General features: G+C 46.1%; 1 protein-coding gene across 1 annotated transcript in view; it reads right to left on the bottom strand.

Moving 5' to 3' along the window:
• Positions 1 to 17,765, bottom strand: part of DPP6 (dipeptidyl peptidase like 6) — a 671,848-nt gene that overhangs the window by 342,065 nt on the left and 312,018 nt on the right. The window contains exon 2 of the mRNA XM_040643764.1: positions 1,845 to 1,959. Within this exon, the coding sequence (XP_040499698.1) occupies positions 1,845 to 1,959 (115 nt within the window). The remainder of the gene's footprint in view (positions 1 to 1,844; positions 1,960 to 17,765) is intronic.

The following is a 17,765-nucleotide window of genomic DNA, read 5'->3' on the forward strand; positions in this document are numbered from 1 at the left end:
AATTTTAGAATCAGTTTGTCTATTTCTCCAATAAAGGCAATTGGGATTTTTATAAAGATTAGATTGAATCTATAAATGTATTCGGGAAGTATTGCTGTATTACCAATATTAGATCTTCCAATCCATAAACACAGAGTATCTTTTCATTTACTTAGGTCTTCTTTAATTTCTTTCAATTATGTTTTATGATTTTTCAGTGTACAAAACTGTACCTCTTCTGTTAAATTATTCCTAAGTACTTTGTTCTTTTCAAAACTATAGCGGGTAGAATCATTTTCTTAATTTAATTTTTAGATTGTTCATTGCTAATGTATGGGGATACAAATGATTTTTGTATATTGATCTTGTATCATCCAGCCTTGCTGCATGTGTGTGTGTGTGTGTGTGTGTGTGTGTGTGTGTATTCCTTCAGATTTTCTATATACAAGTTCATGTCATCTATGAATAGAGATCGTTTACTTCTTTCCTATCTGCATTTTTTCCCCCTTGCATTGCCTTGGCTAGAATATCTAATAGAATGTTAAATAGAAATGGGGAGACTGCGCATCCTTGTCTGTTCCTAATCTTAGAGAAATGCTTTCAATCTTTCCCCATTAAGTATGCTATTAGCTGTGGATTTTTCATACATGCTCTTTATCAGGTTGAGGAAGTTTCTACTAGCTTATTGAGTGTTTTGTTATGAAAAGATTTTGAACTTTGCAAATGTCTGCTCTGTGGGTTCCTTCCCTCCCTTTATTCTATTAATATGTATGTATTACATTGATTTTTATACATTAAATCAATTTTTTTCCTGGCATAAATCACATTTTGTTAAGGTGTATAATCCTTTTTATACCTTGTTGGATTCAGTTTGCTAGTATTTGGTTGAGATTTTTACATCTATTTTCATAAGGGATATTGGTTATAGTTTTCATTTCTTGTGATACCTTTATTTAGTTTAGGTTTCAGGGTACAGATTACTCTTTTTGTCATTGAAGTTCTGGCATCATTTAAATGTACATCATCATTTACTTGCGCTTTTTGTAAAAATGTAAAATTTATTTATTTACTTATTTAACTTATACATTTCAACGTATCTACTTATTTTTCCATCTTAAGGCCTAATAACTGTGCAGTCTATTTACTGAGGGTTAGAGCTAATTGTTTACATAATTAGGAACCTAACATGACAATGAGAATGTGGCCACAGTGGTTTCCTATAACTGCCATGTGGTTATCTTACAGGAAAAGTCTTCCTTCTCTCCTTATACTCCATCACAGCCCGCTTCACATCTCATCTTCTTCCTGAACTTCTTCACGAAGGACCTCTCTCTCCTCCAAGGTCCCGTAGCACTATTTTTGAAGCATTCAATGGTGCAGGTGTATACATATTTTGCTGTAGGTTTTTCCTAAAATTTTTTGTATGTTTTTTATTCCCTGTGAGATTTCTGACTCTTTCTTATACTTTTGTTATTTTATCAAGTACCTCTGTTCTTAGTTCACACTCAATGTATGTTGTTTTAATAATTTTAAAAATTCACCTTTGATATACTAGCTATGAATTCCATGAGATCCGTATAACTTCATATTTATAATGCCATTGTCTTTAAGCTCATCAAGCATGAATAAGTAATTATGAATTTTAATATATGCCAAGCATTTCTACCTAGTCAACAATTACATGAACACATTCAAAGCATACAAAATGGATTTTCATTGAAACATATTAATCATTTAACAATATGGCACGGTGAGAATTAGAACCTGGAAAAATAAATCATGTTACTTAGAAAAAAATTTGCAAGGCACAACTAGGCACTTCCTCCCTTATAGTGCCTTGCTTTTCCAAGAATAAATATAAGTACCTGGTGTCAGCAGTATGACCGAGGTGACAATCAAGGAGCAGATGACCAGAATCACAAGGAGCGCAATCGCTATTCCCTTCCAGTTTCTTTGGGGAGGGTTACTCCCCACCAGCTCCTAAAAACAACAACAGGAAAGAGAAACCCAATGAGTGAAGTAAGGAAATAAAATAAAATAAACCAAACAGATGCATTCCATTTGAATCAAGAACCAAGACACGAAAGAGTGGGGGAGCCATATTCTCATTCTTGAAGCTCTGAGTAGCTCTTTTCTCCGCCCTTCTGCCTCCTGCTCTCATCCCTGCACTGCGGCAAAACCTGATCTCAAGGACGAATGTGATAGTATATTATGTTGACAGCTTTGCTGAGAACTGACTCTCTCTCCACTCGGGACACTGGGGTCTCCAGCACAGGGCAACCGTGGCGTTTCTCTTCATGACAGCCAACCTCCTCACCCCACTGAGTCAAACCCAAGTATGATTAGTATTGCCAGCTCCAAGTCTTCACTCATCTTCCTTCTCATGCACATCTACACCGTTAACTTCTATTTCAGGGTACCAGATTCAAACATTCATTTAGCACATCCTGCATACCTAGTGTAATTAACCCCGACCCACTGCTCACGATCTCAAGCCCTTTCTTCCTTCTGTAGAACCTCATACAAGGCTTCAAGATTCCCCGGGTCTCTTCACTGGGTGGTTCACTTAGACCTATTCTAGATTTTAGTCCCTCCAGGGAGCCATGTTTGCATTGTTGCAGGGGTTAGGGTGGGAGGTAGAACCTGGAGACGTGGCTAAGGTGTGCTATAGGTTGGATGAATCTAGGAAATTAATCAGGCATATTGGCTGCTGAAACCAACTTTTGATTCCTTTCAAATCAGGGTGCTCATATAATTTACATTCCAAGCTGGGATCTTTTGAGAGACGAAGGGTTAATATTTATAATAATTAATAAACATAATAGTTTATATTGATAGAAATTATCATTAATTATACGAGAGCAATTGGCACTCCCCAGGGCCAATAAAGACATGTGGTCACACTGCAAACGGTCCACTGCTCCTTCTGCCCGTACACAGATCACAAAACATTCTCTCTTATAGTGTCCATAATTACAACTCATATTAACTCCAAGTCAAGATGAAGTAGAACAGAGGTGGCCTCAAAAAGTAGATAATGCAATGCCCAAATACAACTTCATCCACAGCTCAAAGTTCATTAGAATGTAGCAATTTTCTGCTAATCAAAATAAAGGTAATATTAAATGGAGGACAGCAAATAATTAATAACTGACAGGCAAATATTCAATATTGGCTATCTAGGTTATCAAATTAAGAAAAATTCTGAGGGCCACTATGGTCTTAGCAAGCAAGGATTTTATAGTTGTTTAGAAATTTCTACCAATCTTCTTATTTGCTATCCAGAATTTACCTATTAAGTGGGTTTTTAGCACTAAAAAATGACAAAAATTTATACTGAGTTGATCTCATTTCTGAATGGAAAGAGTTTCCAACACAAGAAAATTACTGGCCAATAACAAGGAGAAGTAATTGGATTTTGCTGATTCAGCAGCTTTTCACTTTGCCCAAGTTTATGAAGAAAATTTGAAAATTCACCAAATTCATCAATAGCATAAATCTTGAATCAGTACTATTCATATGAACAATGTAGTACACATAATGTCTTGCAGACCCTAGTGCACACTGTTTTCTTTCTCTTTCTTTCCTTCTTTCTTTCTTCCTTCCTTCCTTTTCTTTCTTTCTTCCTCTTTCTTTCTTTCTTTCTTTCTTTCTTTCTTTCTTTCTTTCTTTCCTTCCTTCCTTCCTTCCTTCCTTCCTTCCTTCTTTCTTTTTCTTTCTTTCTCTTGAGAGAGAGTGTGAGTGCATGAGGGGGGGAGAGGCAGAGGAAGAGGGAGAGAATCCTAAGTAGGCTCCACGCCCAGTGTGGAGCCCTACGTGATGCAGGGCTCAATCTTACAACCCTGAGATCATGACCTAAGCTGAAATCAAGAATCAGAGGCTTAATCGACTGAGCCACCCGGCACTCCCCTAGTGGACATTTCTTAAACACTGCTCATGTTAAATTCCAGGGTAACAATCAAACCAGAATATTTTAATAGTCAAGACCAAATTTCATTCAAGATTCAGAATAAAATTAATGTTATTGTCTTCATCAGCTCAAACAATTGATATCTTTTGAATCTTGTTAATAATAATCTAGAGTTCTAAAATTTAGAACTGGGCAAAGCTGATATGCATGAAGAAGCCTAAGACTCTTTCTTTGTGTCAGTTTCTTGATGAGCCGATAGTAGATAGTGTCGCCGATTTACTTCCAGAAGTGTATTTGAACCCATGTTGCAGTGACACAGGTCCTTCTAAGCCTCAGTGGGCCCCTCACCAGCCCCAACACCACAATGGGATGTCCAGGTCTAGGCTAGATGGTGTCAGAGTGTCTGCCAAGATGACCAGAAGATGGAGATGTTTGCAAAACATGTCACGTGAAGGAAGAGTTCAGCCTCAAAAGCCAAACACTTAGAGTCTTCATCCACTCGAACTATCACATGGAAGACAGAGGAGACTTATTCTGTACAGCTCCACAAGGGAGAACTGTGTTTCAGTGCAGCTTTACAATTCCCAACCATTCGTACCGCCTCACAACAGCACGAGCTGCTTCGCCAGGAAGTGCACGGGATGGTGAACACCTAGCGGGGTCCTGGAGGTCCAGTCCTCCAGGAAGGAGGGTGGAGGTAAATGATCTTAAAAATGCCCAATAGAGTAAAAGTTCTCTGAGCACATACAGGATGCAAGAGAGATGCAAAGCTGTGAAGCTGCTACCCAGGGGCGGAAGATGAATGGGAGACAAGGGCTTCTGGAAAGGGGACATAGCCTTTGCTTCCTCCTGTTCACTGGACTAAGAAAATACTTTTTTTTAATAATAATTTTTTATTATGTTATGTTAGTCACCATACAGTACATCCCTGGTTTCTGATGTAAAGTTCCATGATTCATTACTTGCGTATAACACCCAGTGCACCGTGCAATACGTGCAGAAAATTCTTTGCACAGAAAACCAGTTCAGTATATATTATTGAAAGGGAGAATGTACCATAGATAACCAAACAGGTATCGACAGCATAGCCCTCTCAAGTGAAGTGGGTCTGGGTCAATGACACCCTGCCTTTCTTTCTTTGAGAGAGGGAGAGAGAGAACAGGGACGGGGAGGGGCAGAGGGAGAGCACGAGAGAGAATCCTGAGCGGGCTCCATGCTCAGCACAGAGCCTGCTGTGGGGCTCAATCTCACGACCCTGAGATCACGACCTGAGCAGAAACCAAGAGTTTCTAGGCACCTAGGCATCCCAACGACACCATTGCATAAAGACAGATGCACCATTTTGCCTTCCAGGCAGCATTCTCACACATTTAAAAAGTAGGGCAATTTTACCCACATGAAAGCAGATATTCTTTATTAAATTCCACTTTCATTTGCCAATTTCACCTTTCACAGTACAGGTAATTTCTTTTTTAAATGACACAAACACTATTGTAACAATACTAATAGGAAACAAGTTAAGGAGGAAACAAATCGTGAATAATGTTGCTAATCCAAGAAAACAAAACTTTTCATTGTCCCCATTTTCCTTTCTAGTCACGGTCCGTATGCACATTTAATTTCTGCCAGAGTGTAACCGGAGCGTAGAGACGTTGAGTCCGAACGCAGCTGAATACGTGCTTCCTTGAGCGTCTCATTCGGCTCCCGGATTCAGACGACTTCCTCGCCTTAACTTGCAGGAGCTGACTTACTGAAAATTTGAGTAGAGCTGACCCTGCTTCCCATGAAGGACAAGACAAGTTAATAAATTATCCCCTGAAACATTAAGCTTCAGCGGTGCATTTCTTGGCAGAATTATATATTTTTGCCTAGGACAGTGAAAATGAGATTGTAAGACATTCCCTGTTCTGTTTGGTACCACAGATATACCTCAGAGATCTGGTAAAATGGAAGAGCATGTCTACAACCAACCATTTGGTGTAATGAGGTGATAAAACCTTTCATTCATCCATCCATCCATCCATCCATCCATCCATCCGTCCATCCATGTGTCTGTCCATCTGTCCATCTATCCACTCATCTGTCTGTCCATCTATCCATCCGTCCATGCATGCATCCATCCATCCACTTAACACATGTCTATCCAGTGCTTCCTCTGCCAGCCCTACCCCAAGACCCTTGGGTACAGCAGTGAACAAAACAGACTACACTGCTATCAACTCAGCAAGCTAGTCGTTTTCTTTTTACATATTTCCTTTCTTGTATTCTAGTGCAGGGAGGGGCACAAACAATAAACAGATAAACCCACGAAGAGAAGAAAAAAGCAGGATGAGGGGATCAAGGGGGAGTTGCACCCTGTTTGTATATAAGGAGGTCAGAAAGGTTTTCTAATAAAGTGACATTTGAACAGAAACTGCAAGAAGTGCAGCTGGGAGGAAGGACGTCAGGCTGCTACGGACTGAACTCTGTCCTTCCTACACTCACATGCGGAAGCTTGAACCTGCAGTGTGATGGTATGTGGACAGTGGGCCTCTGGGAGGGAACGAGGGTTACATGGGGTCATGAGGGTGGGGCCCTCAGGACAGGGTTAGTGTCCTTCTAAGAAGAGACAGCAGAGAGCTTGCCTCCTCTGTCTACACACATGCATCGAGGGGAGACCACATGAGAGCACAGCAAGAAGGCTCTGTTGGCAACCTAAGGAGGAAGGGCCCATGACACGGCAGCCTGCACCTTGGCCATGGGCTTCCAGGCTCCAGGGCCGTGAGAAACAAAGCTCGTGGCTCAGAGGCACGTCTCCGACATTCTGGGAAGCCGTGCTTGGTTTCACAAGCAGAGTTCATTATTCTTCCATCTGGACACAACCGTAACACGTTGTAAGTGCTTTTCTGTAGCATTACTGCACTATTAAATTGGGTATTTAATGTCTGTGTCATCACCAGACTGCACGCTACTTGGTGTGCTGGCGTTCCTGATGCCCGGTATAGAACTGGGGACAACACGGTGCTCCGGGACTGCGGTGCAATCCTCCAGAATGGAAGTTGGACATATGAACGCCTTTACAAGAAGCAAATTTGTTATTTGCTGGCGCCTCTGGCAGAAGAGCCATCGTGGATTGATGCGGAAAGCAAAGCAGTAATACAAGCCCAGCTCCACCGACGATGCCATAAATAGCAGTTGGTCCTAACAGATGTGACGCAAAGTGACATCTATAGCTGGCAACTGCCTTGTCCCTAGTGATATAATCGCTGCTCACACTTATTCTTAACTCAGGCAAAAAGAAAACAAACAAACCCAACCGAATGAACGAGAAACAAACTCAACCTTTTCCTGGGTTGTTTGGTTGTTTGAAATATAAAATTCATGTTTTCAGAATGTTCTTATCTTAGGAATCTGTGACTGGAGCTTGGTATTTTATGTGCCAGTTGTACAACCGAAATGGAAGACACAGAGATTGAAATAATAATTAAACACCCACAGTGTTCTGTGAATAGATTAAGGGGGGTCGCCGTGCATGTCCACCAGGCCCTCCCCGTCTGTGCTCAAATCCAACACGCCTTCTCTTGGTCTGAGCTTCCTCTTTCCCACGAGCTACCCCTTGCTGACTTTATCACACCTTGTGCCTTATGATAAGCAGCAGACATTCTCAGGAAACATCTGAGGTGATTATTTAGAAATCAGAGAAACTGAAGGCTGCAGGGGTGGGGGGGGGAAGCAAAGAAGGCGTGGAAGACAAAAGGAACCCAAGTGCTTGGGGGTTAGGACCAAATGCAAGAGTGTCCGGAAGCACACTAAAATTCATAACATTTATAGAAACGTAAGATATTGCTTTACGGTTGATTGCTATTGCTACCAAATAATGCTTCAGTGCCATTATTTGAGTGACACTATGGGAAGAACTCAAAAGCACATCACATTTCTGATACATTATAAAGAACGTAAACACAGAGAATCCCACCTCTTTTGGCCACTTCCGAGCTCTAAAGAGGGGAAAGGGCATCTTCACTTCTGTTGGGTCCCCCTGGTCGGGTGATCCAGGCCACATCCATGTCACTCCACGGTGACACACAGGTTCCCCACGCAGAAAATACCCACCTTGAATGTTTCGGGTACACCTCATGGCGTGTTTGTTTTCCACAATGTATGTATAGGCATGCACAGCTAACAAGATAGAGGGGGTCTCACTTCCAGCAGAAGTGAGGGGCGAAGGGGCCTCAGTAAGGCCTCTTCCAAAAGGGGCCCCCTACCACGGAAGATGAACGCGGGACACTGCAGATGCAGGAGCAATCGGGTGGCAGCAGGAGAGCAGGGACTGCAGGGACGGCAAAGGTCCAGCCCTGCCAGCCTTGGTGGGGGCAGCGGGGACTTTATTTCCCTTCACTAAAGGCAGAAGGGTCGACCAGATGGCCCGCTCTCTAGGGAGGAAGGAAATGAATTCAATTATTTTCCTCACAATAGTCCATCTTTGAGCCAATCAATCTCCTCTTCACCCAGGCAGCTTTCAGAAGTATATTAAGACGAGAACACTCTTTGCAGCTCCCAAAACGGAAAGAGGCCTTCTCTACACTATCACCAGATCCAAGTTTAGGTCACTGATAGTGTAAAAAATTTCCAGAGAATACACACGAAGCAGCAGCTGATATGGCCTCACAATTCCGGCTGGATTTGGAGACACAAGCCAGTGGGCGAGGGGGCAGGACGGAGCCCACCATCAGTGAAGCGCTGTGTGTCCTGGGCAGGGAGAGTCTTCTGCTCCCTGAGATGCTCCCCTCCTCTAGGGCTGCTAAATACTGTGATGCCTGCACTGGTTGTGACTGTAAGAAATGGATGGGGCCTGTGGTCACAAGACACTAATGGATGGCGACTCCCCGTCAGTGACTCTGCGATTGGCGGCAGGACAGGGGGTGGGCTTCGGACAGACGGGAGCAACCAATGTGCTGTGAGTGAGGGGCGGCGCTGCTGTGACACATGGAGTCTCACCCTTCAGAAACTTGCACTGGTTTCACTATTCAGAAATCAAGTTTGGTTGACAGGCCCTACCGCGGAGGACTGGCGGTTGATTAGGAGTCGTCATGCTCTTCGTGGAAAGGAGTTGGTATTCCCCAGGACCGTCAGACCTACACCCGGGTAGGCCTGTTGCCCTTGACAGTCTCCTCCTCACACCACGCTCCTCCCTGTCCCACGACTCAGGCTCTCGGCTGATCAATCTCTATTTGCCTGACAGACGGATCTGGGATCGACTCTCCTTTTCTCCCATGAATTTGGAAACTTCTGAAATTGACTATTTTACATAACATGACGTTAGGAGACTGCCTGAGGGCTCAGCGCTTGAAACCCGCGTGCCGCTGGACCAAGGCCGCTGTCAGCCCTCATCTGAGGACCAGCAGGACTATGTGCACGCGAGCTCCCGCTCTACCCGCCGTGCTGGGACGTCACAGCAAAACCCAGCAGGCGAAGCACTGACGGCAATTACATAGCTTCTAGAATGCTTCATTATGTTTTACTTCAAATTCCACGCCAGAGCTCAGAGTGTTGCAGGCTCTTGAGGTTCACTGACTGTGTCCAATAGCTTCTTTATGAAATTAATTCAAAATGGAAGTTATTCTTACCTTCAGACCTCAGTCTCTCCTCGATCTATTTTGATGGAAACTTTTAAAGGTCTCGTGTTGTGTAAGTCACCAAAAGCAATGGTGCTGTGACCTGATCGTAGTCAGAAGAGGTCCCGCAATCCATCAGGCTCAAGAGAAATCCCTTTCAGAGAGACGATGGCTACAGAAGCGAGTCGCGGAATCCAACATCGAGCATTTGCATCATCCACGTTGCTGCGAGTGACAACAATGTCTTACGATCTTCTTCCTGTAACAGCTGTCTTTGCAGAGACTCGCTGAGCCCCACAGGCAATTCTGAGACCGATTTTTCCATACTGGGCAGCATTTTGGCAAGCTCAACTCCCAATGTCAAAAATCCCCTCCAGCACCCAATAAATATTAAGTAACTAACCAACAAGCCTCAAAGGCAGTAACCACCAGCAATTTCATGGCAGCAACAAAAATAAATGGAGCTGAGTTTTTCAAAAGGGCTTGCCACCCTGATACCATCCTGCAGCTCGCCATCGAAGCTGTTTGAGAAACGCCGGCGTGGGAGGGGCACCCATGGGAGCCAGAGCTGCGTTTCTGCGCTGCGATCCCTGCCTCCCCTCTGCAGCCACAGGGACGGCCCAGCCTGGGTCAGAAGCCCACTCCAGCCTGGCCGGTGTGGGGTCGGAGTCTCCGGTCGACTGTTGCTGACGGTCAGGAATCACGAGAACAGAGAGGGGCAGGGGAAGTGCCCATTTCCAAGTGGTGTGCGGGTCCGGAGGAAGTAGAGCCGCTTTACAGAACGGGGGGAAGGAACTGGAGAGATGGAGGAGCAGAGACGAGAGGCAAAGAAGGAGGGCTTCCTCCTGATTTTCCATTTCTTAGCTTAATTTTCCTCCTGAGGCCTGAAGGAATTTTTCCCTTAGATTCACTAAGACGTTCCTGGTTCTTTATGAGATATTTTGTCTCCCGTTCTACTCAAGCTAGTCTGAGTGCCTCTTTGAAACTTGAGAACAAAGCAGCTGACTGCAGGGCTGTGAAGACCCCCAGCCCAGCAGCGCAGACCCCAGCCAGAGCCCCCCAGACTCCCGCCAGTGTTCCATCTCCAAGAAGGCACTGGCTGCTCACTAGTGAGGGGACACGCCCCAGTTTTGGTGGCATATTCTGGCCAAACCTACACGCAAAGCCCAGGTGAGAACGGTACTCTCACAGTCATGAATTTGCTAATTTGACGTATCATTTTATTTGAAAAGATCAGTTTTCCAGCAGTATGCATAGCTCTCTTTCCAGCACAACTCTGAGCGGGATACAGCAGGTGCCTCATGAGAGCCTCAAGGGTCTACACCTGCCACCGTATACCAGCGCTGGGGTGCAGCCCCCTCTGTGGCTCCAGCTAAAGCAAACGCCAGCCCGGACAGCTGGGACAACATGACATTCACGAGAGTCTTGGAGATGAGGTACCCACTACTCTAGGTATCAAATTACTCAAAAAGAAAGCTCTAGTATTTTTAAACTACAGCTGGCCTGGAATGGAATTTATTCAGTAGATCCGTACTTGACAGCTATTTTTATAATAAAAAATGGCCTCATAGTGGCGTTTTCATGTAATTCAGTCTAACGGCAGGGTATGTAGCATCAGGGAAACTTACTAGCCACAGAAATACAACTGCTTAGCAATCTTAATTCCATCTGCAACCTGAGTCCCCCTGACGTGTGACCTAACATATTCACAGGTTCTGAAGACTGGGATGCGGAGATTTTTGGGGAGGTCATTATTTTACCCACTTCACTGTTATATGCCATATAACAGAATGTTACACGTCAATAAAACTATCAATCTCATGCATGCATGGCGTGAATGGATGTCGCAGATATAATTTTAAGTGACATGGGTCAGACATAAAGAATATATGATGAGCGATTCCATTTATATAACACTGAACAATGGGCAAGATGACAGTCTAAGTACGGGGTTCACACTTCAGTCTAAGATGACAAGCAAGAAAGAATTTCCATAAAATCCAGGATGCTGCAGAGCTCAGAGGAGAGGGGGGTGGCGACAGGAAAGGGGGGGAGACGTGCAGGAGCTTCGCAGGTGCTGGCGATACGCTTTCTTCACCCCGAGGGAGCCCACGGGGCTGTTTCGGGTTCTGGGTTTACACGTCATCTGGCTTTGTGCTGTACTACTTTGCAGGGGCAGAGGTTGACCATGGCAGTGATCAGCAGCTGTTCGGCTACGCGCTGGCCGGGAGCGGCAAAGGAGGGGGACACCTGCCTGCGCTCACTCCAGTCCGAGAGAGAGAGAGGCCACTGCAACGCCACCGTGAGATGCACGCTGTGGACAACAAGTCAGGGTGCTTCAGGGAGCATCACGATGGGAGGGGCACCAAATTTGATTTGGGGCCGCGGGGGCACCAAGGGCTCTCAGAGGAGGGGGATTTACTCTGAGAGTCGGAGGGTGTGCCGGAGCTAGCCAGGTGAATAGCTGGGGGAGGCTGTATTTAGGGGCGCACGGTGAGGCTGGCATGAGACCTGGTGCGGTGTCACACGATGCAGTGGGAGGGGAGGCACCCCTAAAACCTGCCTTGTAGACAGTGCCATGTCTTTTGTGTTTAGTCCAAAATGCAATGAGGCATCACTGAAGGATGCTGTAAGCTGCCTTTAATAACTTCTAGAAGAAGGCAAGCATGAATTTTTTCATTTGTTTATTGACATCAGGGAAAGTGCACTGAGAAAGACCAGGATAGTTCCTTGGCCCGCTGTGCCTTAAAATGTATCAATTATCAGCACAAGGTGGAATCGAATACCCTAAAAAGTAAAATATTCACATAGCAACTATTAAAATTATCAGGAGAAAATGAACTGTGCAAACCTGAGCACAGGATCTCCCATTCCACGGCTCCAGTCTATTGTCTACACGTATTTTCTTTCTAATATTTATTCACCGTGAAAAGCTCTGACATAAATTTCTTTTATGTATCATGGACCATTTACTATAAGTAGAAGGTAGCAACAAATTACAAAATCAATGGTGCATGTATCTCAGGATGGTAAAACAGCTTTCTAATCATTGTATTTCCATATTCAGGAGGACGACACAGGACTTTAAGACGGCAAGAACAAGTTTTAAATAACATTCAGCAACTGACACAGGGCCATTGATATTCATCACGTCGGCCGTTGGGCGCATGCCCCTATTTTTGTTTTACTGGCTCATTTACTTAATTTTCCTCATTGGTGGCTCTTATTTTTTCATAAAGGTGCTAAACGCACAACAAAGATGGTAATTGGCCGGAGGAAGCTAAGAGTAGACCCAAGCGGGAAGCTCCACTCCGTGTGGTCTCTGCCTCACGTGGGTGATGAGGAAGCCCCCACTAGAGAGATCAGTGGGGTCTGTCTCTCTCAACGCCCCCTACCACGTTCTCTCACAAGCCTTTAATAGCCCCGGAATCCAGGATGGATGGATGGATTGATGGATTGATTGGTTTTTTAAGATTGTATTTATTTATTTGAGAGAGACCATGACAGAGAGAGAGAAAATGAGCAGGGGGAGTGGCAGGCAGAGGGAGAGGGAGAAGCAAGCTCACCCTAAGCAGAGAGCCTGACGTGGGGCTCGATCCCAGGACCCTGGGATCAGGACCTGAGCTGCAGTCAGACACTTAACTGACTGAGCCCCCCAAGTGCCCCTGAGTCCAGGATTTAAATGAAAGTCTGTCCTCTCGGGAACAGCCATGAGCACGAGAGCAGCAACCACAAACAAGTTTCAGGGTCCACCCCAAGAGAGCTCGCAGCCATCCAGCAGGAATTCCTCATTTCTCTGCAGACTGACTTTGCAGACCGGAAGATAAAAGCACTTTGATTAGGGAATGCTCATGATGGAAACCACACCCCCGCACAGCACAGGTGAGCACAGGTGGGGAAGAGCAGAAACAGGAAGGAAGGGACTTAGGGTGCGCTGAGGGGAGGCCGGAGAGAAGGTCACACTGACCCCAAAGCCACAGGAGGAGGAACTCGCTGGAAGACGCTGCAGGTCTGCAGCGGCCACGCGGCACGCAAAATCACGACTGCTCGAGGAAGAAAGGGCAAGTGGAGGCTGCGGGGGGCTCTCCAGGTGGCTGCCCGTGGGGCACAGTCTCACCTAGTTCCTGCTGACCCCCCTTCTGCACGGGCGCCGGCAAATCCCAGCTGCCTGGCAGGTGCACGCATCAGGAATGGGACAGGGGGGTTCAGATTCTAAACAAAATTCAGACTGTTCTTTACCTTGCCTTTATCAGGCTGGCTTAAATTACGATTTCATGACCCACTGTCTTCAAATATTGCAGCTCGAGAAACCTTAAGGACACCTTTATTGCTATAGGTAAGACTTACGGAAAAGACCCGGCACAGTTTACAAGATACTGAGGACCCTGAGGGGTGCGTCTGAGCCGTGACACACACTGACGGGAGAGGAAAAGTGGGAGTAGTTGTCTGACGTGGGATATGAAGTGACGGAGGAAGGGGCCTTGTGGGAGCCTGGGCGAAGCCAACCCGGGACCCGTGAAGAAGTCTCCTTACTGCAGAAACTGGCCCAGGCCAGGATGTGGCTCACGTCTCCCTAGGTAGTGACCCAAAGATTCTTGGACAAAAGAAATAGTAATTATCTAGTCTCTAGGGCGGGAGAAAACCAGTTGATTCGATGAGGTAGTTACTCAAAATAACTTGGTGTATTTCTTGAAATCACATGATGGGATTGCACGTTAACACGCAGATTCCTGGGCTGTCTGGGACCCCCCACCAAGGCCTCTGCCATGTCTCCATTAGACCACCCTGCCTCTCCCCTACACTTTATCCCCGTCAGGGCGCCTTCCTGTGCTTCCTCCTGCCCCTGCTCTGTTGGGCTCCTTTCTGGAGGCCCACAAACCCGTCCCTGCATGTCCTTGCCGGGGCTTCGGGTCCGCCAGGGAGGCACGTAGGAGATGGCTGGGAAGGAGGGGAGCACAGCCCAGGGCTTCCTCTGCAGGGCTCTCCTGGCTCTGCCCGGCTTGCCTGGTGGAGGCGGCCTCCACTGCATTGCCCCAAGAGAACTCTGCTCCTTCTGTCCTAGCGCAGGGCGGGGTCCCTTTGGGGTGGCTGCCATCCCCCGGGGCCTCGCCTCTGACGGCTCCCCCCGTAACCCTGCCCACACCTCTGCAAATGTCCTTCCTGACCTTCTCTTGAACTGCCCGAGTTGGATAGGTTTCCTGGCACGTCTCTGATGTTTGCTACACCTGCAATGAGATGGTGCAGCATTTACTGACAGTGACACCCAGCTAGCCCTCAGCAGGGACCGGACCCTCTCCAATTAACTAGGAAGCCCTCCAGGGAACCTCGTACCACAGTGACACATACGCTCTTTCTTTTCTCCTTCTTTTCTTTTCTTTTCTTTTCTTTTCTTTCTTTCTTTTTCTTTCTTTCTTTCTTTCTTTCTTTCTTTCTTTCTTTCTTTCTCTCTCTCTCTTTCTTTCTTTTCCTTCCTTCCTTCCTTCCTTCCTTCCTTCCTTCCTTCCTTCCTTCCTTTTCTTGATTTTATTTATTTGACAGAGAGAGAGACAGTGAGAGAGGGAACCCAAGTAGGGGGAGTGGGAGAGGGAGAAGCAGGCTTCCCGCCAAGCAGGGAGCCTTATGCGGGGCTCGATCCCAGGACCCTGGGATCACGCCCTGAGCCGAAGGCAGACGCTTAACAACTGAGCCACCCAGGTGCCCCTCATACGGTGTTTACTATACATCCTAGATGAATAACTGCTTTACTGATTGATCAAAATACACTTTTCTTTAATCCCTGAAATTACGCAGCCAGAAAGTCTTGCTTACGCCACCGCTGTCCTGCACGATGAGAGTGAACAGTACATACGTGACATGCACCACTACTGTCACATATTCGGAGTTTCTCAAGTCTGCCACCGGGTCTGTGCTCATCGGGGCATGTGCTCCGTGACATCTTTAAAAGCTGGATGCTAGTTTGTTTGAAACTCTTTAGCGAGTCTATTTTCCTGCCTGTTTTTCCCTCTGGCAGGTGGGAAAGCTTCACTGTGTTTTGGATGGTTATTGTTAACGGAACAGGCTGTAAGGAACGCTGATCTTCCTGCTCAGAAGATTAGAACGTTAAGAGGTGTGAATGGTTTCTACCTATTAAAAATATCAGTGCGATTGTCCACGGATGACTGATATCCAAACTCCAAGCCTACACTTTCCACAACACTTGACAATTGCATGAAAATAAGGGTTTGTGATGGCAGGTTTTCAAATGAAAAATTCTACTCGTTGGTGTATTAGAGGATGGTTTGGAGACATGCCTGCACAAAATTCTGGCTTGCACACTTAATGACACCAGTGCCAAAACCCCGCCCCTTGACGGGCTTCATTTGTCCACAGTATTGGCGCACCGTTCGTAAGAAGCAGCTCGCACCACGTGCAGCTTCTGTCCCCCTCACCGGAAATAATCTGTATGACCACTAACATGGCTACCATAGAACTCACCAATTTTGTGCTTACTCCTGTGTCTTGTACGCTTTAGCAAACCAAAGTTTAAAACCAAGCTCAGCACACAGAAGCATTACATAGGCTAGCACCTGCTGGTGAATGAATGAATGAATGAATGAATGAAGCAAAACTCGAATGGATTATCAAGTCCATTGCAGCTGCTCAAAGTTTGCTCATCTTTTTTTTTTCTTTTTTTTTTTTATTAATAATGATTTTTTATTATATTATGTTAGTCACCATACAGTACATCCCCGGTTTTCGATGCAAGGCTCGATGATTCATTAGTTGTGTATAACACCCAGTGCACCATGCAATATGTGCCCTCCTTACTACCCATCACCGGTCTATCCCATTCCCCCACCCCCCTCCCCTCTGTAGCCCTCAGTTTGTTTCTCATAGTCCATAGTCTCTCATGTTTCATTCCCCCTTCTGATTGTTTGCTCATCTAAGCAGGACAAAGCACAACAGTGAGAGCCCTTTCCTTCCCGACTGAAATGAGCATAAATATTTCTCAGTGCTCCTACGTTGGTGTTATGAAAGGAGGGTATCCTTATAGAGGACGGCCTCGTCATCACACGAGTCCCATTTCCCTCGGAATGTGGGGAGACACGTCAAGCTCGTGACTCAGAGCCGTGATCTCGGTACTACTAAGGCTGTGGGGAAGTGAAGGCACGAGCACTCACTGCCAGAAAGTGTGCGTGTTGCGTTCTCGCACAACAGCAACATTGTGCACGCAACTTTCAAGGGACTCATCAAACGACCCCTGTTACAGAAAACCAGCCAGCTCAGTACATGGAGCTCACCGGAACCGAACTACCTACAAGTAGCCTTGTTAAATATCATTGCACATTAACCTGAGAAGATAAACTGCTTTGACTATTATTTCAGTGATACATTCACTGAATTACTCAAGACAGCAGAAACCACTTTATGTAGATACTTGCCTATTATTACCCCATTTTCTCTTCTCAGGGGAGTGGAGGGGTGGAGAGGCCAAGCGTCTGTACGGGACAAGATCTGGTTTCTAGCCTGGGACTGAGATCAGGACATAGAGCTAAGGGGAGCTCGAGCCTGTCCTGGATCACGGGGCAGACTCTGGGAGAAATCCTAGATCCTAAATACCAACTGCAAGGACCTGAATTTAAAAAGTTAGAGGCGCTTGGGCGGCACAATCGGTTAAGTGTCTGACTCTTGGTTTTGGCTCAGGTTATGATCTCAGGGTCATGGGACTGAGCCTTGTGCCGGGTTCCATGCTCAGCGTGGAGTCGACTTGAGTTTATCCTTCTCCTTCGGCCCCTCCTGCTCATGCTCTCTCTCTTGAAAATAAATAAATTCTTAAAAAAAAAAGAAGTTAGAAAAACAGAGTCTGATATTATGTGTTGACTACAGGAACCATCTGAGAACAGGAGCTAGAGACCTTAAAGAGTTTCTGGAATGATCTCTGCAGGGCTGTGCTGTCTCCTGCGGGACCCCCAGAAGAGGGCAGGAGGGGAGCTGGGGGGCCTGGGCTTGTTGCAACAACCCCAAGTGGAACATAGGCTCCCCCCTCTCCCAAGTGCTGCCTGTACCCCTGCATCTGTAGGGTACGTATGGGCATTTCCCACCTGATGTCCCATGGCTCCCAGCAAGCACCCTTGGGCACTGTTCTTAGTACCATCCTTCCCTGGGAACAGGTTTTTGCTCCTGCCTCCTGCAAACCTTGGCCAACTTCCTTTCTCATCTGCACATGGTCAAACCCACCTACTCTTCACAGCCCAGGGCAAACGTCCTGCCCTCTACACCCCCTCCTCATCCCTGGACCAACA

Source organism: Ursus maritimus, unplaced genomic scaffold, assembly GCF_017311325.1.
Source record: "Ursus maritimus isolate PB19 unplaced genomic scaffold, ASM1731132v1 scaffold_3, whole genome shotgun sequence".
NCBI lineage: Eukaryota > Metazoa > Chordata > Mammalia > Carnivora > Ursidae > Ursus > Ursus maritimus.